Below are 6,000 nucleotides of genomic sequence, written 5' to 3' on the forward strand. Positions count from 1 at the left end.
AATTCTGAACTCTTCTGAGGTCTTGAGCTTCCTTTAGGGGATCAGTAAAGGGAGAATTTTTGGCTGTTACTGAAAGCAAGCTTATGGGTAAGGCCCACTTTTGTAGAGAGGATAACTACCCCATTCTGTAGATAAAGAAACCAATAACACAGAGTATTGGCCATACCAAAGTGTGGACTCCAAACATGGGATAGCTTCATATCAGTCATCAGTTCTCACCTCCCGAAGTATCTGAGACCTTGCTCTTCGTAAATGCTGTCTAGGAGAAGACATTGGTTCTTTGTTGTCTGAAAGAGAAGCCTGGGAATGCAAGATCTGAGAAAAGTGGTAGGTTGGGAAAAGGGAGTTGGAGTTCCTCAGATAAAGAGAGGAGGTTGAGTGTGCAGTGTCCAGTCACTGGGTGACAGATGAAGACTCAGTGGAAAAACAGGAATGGGAATAGGTAAGTCTTCCTCAGAAAAGGAGAGATATGATGAAAGGATCCAGAGCAGTCACAGCCACAGTCTCTGGTTGCCAGAAGCAAACAGGGGTAGGGGTTGAAGGCATCAAGGATACCCATGGGCTGAACCCTCCCAGAAGCAACAGTTCCACGTTTCCCTGCTAAATACAGGTAGGGTGTGAAGTGACAGGGCCCACTAGACCAGAGGAGGGCAATTTCAAGACAGAAAGTAGGCCCAATTCCAAAAACAGGCTCTTAGGAGTTTATCAGAAAACTATTTCCGGCACTGGGAGTGATTAGTCATTTCAGAAATCACAAATCTATGACCGAGCAATTCTCATCCTGGTTTAAACATGAATGCACTGGGGGATAAACTGTTGATTGTGAGATCAGTTTAGTGTATGGGAAAAAGTATTTCTTTTAATAGAATGTAGTATAAGAGAAAATATCAAAGTACATTACAGGTAATTAGGGTAAGGGGCTCACGAAACAGAATCTTAAGTTGTTGGTTTACATGCATGTGTTAGATACACACATGTGAACACACACTCTTCTTTGAGATATTATCCACATCACTCCTCCCTCAATGTAGCCTGCTCTGTGAGGTCTTTCCCTCTCCATCCTATCTAAAATCAAACCTTGTATCTGACAACTTTTCCTATTTTGATTTTTCTTTATGGCGCTTATCATAGCCATCTTCTTTTCTTTTTTCATTTTTGTGTTACGGACTGACTTTCAATAGATTACAGAGCAAATGTACTTTCTCAATGTGACTGCTGGAAGCAATAACGACACAAACTCTCTGGTCTACAGTGACCTCCCAATAAAAATATTCTAGGATGGCTTGTCACTGGCCTATTTTATAACAAACTATCATTTCTGGATCAATACAAATGTGGAGGACATGAAGACACAGTACTCTGTGGAGCCAGGATTGGGGTAAATATCACCCCCGATCACAATGACAGGTTCTATTACTAGAAGAATACAGAAAAGTTGCATTGAGCAGTCAAAAGCAATAGGGTCGTAACACATATTTAAGTACATAATAAAAATGTATCAAATTAACACAAGAAAGGGTGAATTAATCAAACAGTGCAGGGACAACTGGCTATTTATTTGGAAGAATACAGAGCTGCTTACCTTACACCACATACAATAAGAAACACCACAGGGACGTATGAATAATGTAATTTAATGTAATGTCTGCTTCAGACATGTTGAAGGTGAGAGATATCTGCTGGTTCCAAAGGGAGTTTACTTATGCCAATAAGAAAGCAGAACAAATGGAAACACTTAACTTGCAACTAGTAGAGTAACTTTATTTCTAACACTGAGCCTTCTACATAGGAATTTACAGAAATGAAAAATATTGTGCTGCTTATTCTCCATTTCTCTTCCCAGATTCTCTCTCCACCCTTCTCTGTGCCCACCTGGGCTCTCCAGCAGATATATCTGGTTGGTTTCTCCAAAGAGAGGCACCAGCAACTTGGCACCACAGTTCTGGTAGTAATGATGTCTCTTATAAGGTGGCCCCTTCTCCATGACAGCAGTTCTTACTGGGCTGTGGTAACACTGTTTCCATCCTTGCCCTTCAAGGCTCAGAATGGCAATGGCTTCCTGCTGATACAAGTCTCTGGGTGTTTCAGTGTCCCTTGTTTCTGGTCCATACCACTGTAATCAGTCTGCCATTAAAATGTTTTTAGTTGGAGAACTCTGTTTTCCACCAGAAAGAACCATGGCTGATACAAACAGCCATCCCTATATTAACTTGTCAAAAGAAACAATTCTTCCCCCTAATTACCATATACAACATTAACACTTAGAAAAATATTCCTGTGTCAGCTGGAATGCCTTCAGCTCTAAGTATCAGACAGCCCTAAGACCAAATAAAAAACAGTTATTGAGGGTTATACGAAGTCCCAGTAGAGAGCAGGTACAGAGAGCAGAGTAGCTCGGCAACGTCACCTCTGACCTGGCTTTTCCCACCTTGTGCACTGTTATCTTCAGGCTACTGCCCTTCAGAGATACAAACAGAAGCCAATACCATATTACAGACGTGAAAAAGCCCAGCAGAAAGAGTCTCTTCTCATGTCATGACAATGTTGTATCAAGGAGATCTTTCCCAGAAGTACTACACAATACTTCCCAAACATCTCATTGCTCCCAAGTTCACCCCAACAAAATCATTAAAATAGAACTTCTATGATTAGCTTTGACTAATCCGGACTTACGACCTAAGTCATCTGGGAGAAGGAGGCACAAAAATATAAAATTTAGCTCAGCAAGGATGAAGTAGGGAATGGCCATCACGTGGGCAGTGTCTCTTAGAACTGCTGGCCAGTGTGTTCCAAGGGGGCAAAAGAAACAACAGGACAAGGGAGGCAGAGACACTCTAAAATACTAATATGCAGAACTAGTGTTACACAGACCATGCCTAAACAGATACACAATGAAATATCAAGGGCATGAAAAGGGCCTTTCATTACATACCACCACTTTTTGAGGAGTGCAGTATTACTGCTTGTTAACCTTTGCATAATTTATGTAAAAACCATTCTTATTAACAGCATTTACATTACAGAATGACCCAGAGGTAGCTGAAAAACCTCAGAAAAGTACTGTTTAACTTTTTTACTGAAGTGATAGTTCAATAATGGCCATATTCATGCATATATGCCAGGAAACAGTCAGAGGAAAGGTATGTGATATAGTTCTTTGTGAAATAATATTTCACTAAAAACATATACTGGCCAACCTACAAAGAGACTCCGGTAGTATTTAGAGTAGGACGGATTCAGAGGTAGTTAAAAACCTCACAGAAATAGTTTTGGCTTCTTTCTTGAAGACGCGGTTCAGCTGTAAATGGCCATAGCCATTTATTTATGTCAGGAAATAGAAGGGGTATGCAGTTTGTATTGCCAAATATGTTTTCATATATACACAGTGATGTGCTGTAAATATTTGACAGCAGGTTCTCTGAGAAAATTAAAACCCTGATTTGTAGTTTGTCAATTTCCATGGTGTAAACACTTCCACTAAGTCCAAGCTACCAAGACAGCACTGAATGTGGAGCTGGGAAGAGACAGATGTGCAGTGCACACTATTATACCGTATTTTCATCATACAGATTAAATAAGTGAAACAACAAAGGTAATAGTGAAATGTAACAATGTAATTAAGAAGTGATGAGTGCTGAGTATTTATTACCTTTGTTTTTAATTTAACTGTAAGTTTACATATTTTAAATAATGACTGTTTTTAATAACTGGCTCACAAAATTCCTTAAAATTTAACAATCAGAACTTTTAAGTCAGTATGAGGTTATACTAGCACATCACTATATTTATGTGTGTAGAAATATATTTAAATATACACACAAACATATGTACATACACATATATAATTATATCAACCTATAAAGACACCAATGGTATTTAGTGTGGAAAATATTAACACATACCATAGTAGTTACTCAATTAAGGGTACGTATTTTCCCTCACAATCATGTTGAGTTCCAATATACAAATCAAGCATACTCAAATTTATTATATTAGCATACTCACATAAGGTCTACAAACATCGGGGACTCTTCACATATATGTTTAACGCTGCTGTCATTCAACTTTTATAAGCTTCAGATTCCACTGTGAATATGGGTATAAATGAATATTGTCCATTATATTTGCAATAAAATTTTGGTATCATGTCTGGAATATAACACTAAACAACATAAATTCTAGATAAATATTTTCACCATATTACTTAGATGAATAGAATTCCCCTCAGTACAAATTTTCTAATGAAAAGTTTTAATTTTTCTTGAAAGCTTTTACATATTCAAGCAAGAAGTCATTTTCTACAAATTTCTGACATTCTTTGGCTTTCTCTGATCTCCTTTTTTGAAACTGTATAACCAATTTCACAAGTGTACGAAGGCTTCTATCATTCAGGATGTTGAAAGAGCTTTCACCCTCGTGTGAATTCTCTGATGTTTGGTGAGCACTGACCTCTGACTAAAGGTCTTCCCACATGCATTACACTCATATGGCTTCTCCCCTGTGTGAGTCCTCTGATGTTTAGTGAGAGCTGATTTTTCACAGAAGGTTTTCCCACATTCATTACACTTATATGGTTTCTCCCCAGTGTGAGTTCTTTGATGTACAATGAGGTTTGACTTCACACAGAAGGATTTTCCACATTCATTACATATAAAGGGTTTCTCCCCTGTGTGTGTTCTCTGATGGACGGTGAGGGCTGATCTGTGGCAGAAGGATTTCCCACATGCATTACATTCATAGGGCTTCTCCCCCGTGTGTGTTCTCTGATGTTCAGTGAGGTTTGACTTCACGCAGAATGTTTTTCCACATTGCTTACATTCATAGGGTTTTTCTCCTGTATGTGTTCGCTGATGGTTGGTCAGGTGTGGTTTCTGGCAAAAGGCTTTCCCACATTCAGTACATTCATAGGGCTTCTCTCCTGTGTGTGTTCTCTGATGTTGAGTGAGGTTTGACTTCTCCCAGAAGGTTTTCCCACATTCACCACATTCAAAGGTTTTTTCTCCTGTGTGAGCTCTCCGAAGCTGGGTAAGATGTGACTTCTTGCTGAAATTACTCCCATTTTCATTGTAATCATAAGACTTTCCCCCCATGTGTACTATCTGATGTTTTAAGAGAGTTGACTTTTCCCAGGTTTTGTCACTCACTTTATATTCACGGAAAATCTTTCTTGTGTAAGCTCCCTGATGGATAATGAAAGCTGAATTGTCACAGAAGATTTCCCCATATTCATTATATTCGTAAGGATTGTCCTTTGTAAGAGCTCTCTGATGTCCAAACCTTAAATTCATACAGAAGGACTTCCCACAAATACTGCATCCATATGGCTCCATTTCCAAATGAGTTCTTTGAGATATATTGAGCTTTAAACTTTCAATGAAGGTTCTTCCACATTCGTTATATTTACAGACTGTCTCTCCTATCTGAGATCTCTTATTTGTAAAAAATGCTGCCTCATCACGGAAGCCTTGTCCATTTTTATTATACTCAAAAGATTGGCCAAAACTTGGCTGACTGAGATCCTGCTGATAATTAATGGCATTCCTTTTTTGATCATATTTATAAGACTTCTCTCCAATAGGGATTTTCTCATGCCTAATATCAAGGAGCAATTTCTCACATACATTAAACTCATCAGGCTTCTTTCTGGAACAGTTCTTTTTACTAATAATTAAGCCCGAAATATTTTTCAAACTCATTTCACATGAGTCACATATTTTATAGTGATAATTTCTTAAAGAAACAGGGTCTGTGCCCAAATTGAAAGTTTTCCTTCCTCTATCTCCATTTTCTACACTTACTGTTTTGTTGTTGTGGAATAGAAGCTCCCAAAAATGGTCATCTTCATTTTCCTGGCTGCTCTCTAACACGTCATCAACTTTCCATTTCCTTTCTAGAAATGAGAAAAATAACCACATCTTATGAATCTTAATACATTTCTGATGGAATTGGACTTTTACACAAATGCCCTATCATACAGTCAATTCTTTTGTTTTAAATTCA

At 38.3% G+C, this 6,000-nt stretch overlaps 1 protein-coding gene across 1 annotated transcript in view; it reads right to left on the reverse strand.

The window, feature by feature from the left end:
* ZNF248 (zinc finger protein 248) overlaps positions 1-5,915 on the reverse strand; it is a 76,751-nt gene extending 70,836 nt beyond the window's left edge. Inside the window, exon 1 of the mRNA XM_058437024.1 lies at positions 4,006-5,915. Within this exon, the coding sequence (XP_058293007.1) occupies positions 4,389-5,915 (1,527 nt within the window). The 3' untranslated portion in view covers positions 4,006-4,388. The remainder of the gene's footprint in view (positions 1-4,005) is intronic.
* Positions 5,916-6,000: the final 85 nt, after the last annotated feature.

This window comes from Hylobates moloch, unplaced genomic scaffold (genome assembly GCF_009828535.3).
Source record: "Hylobates moloch isolate HMO894 unplaced genomic scaffold, HMol_V3 SCAFFOLD_3, whole genome shotgun sequence".
Classification (NCBI taxonomy): Eukaryota; Metazoa; Chordata; class Mammalia; order Primates; family Hylobatidae; genus Hylobates; species Hylobates moloch.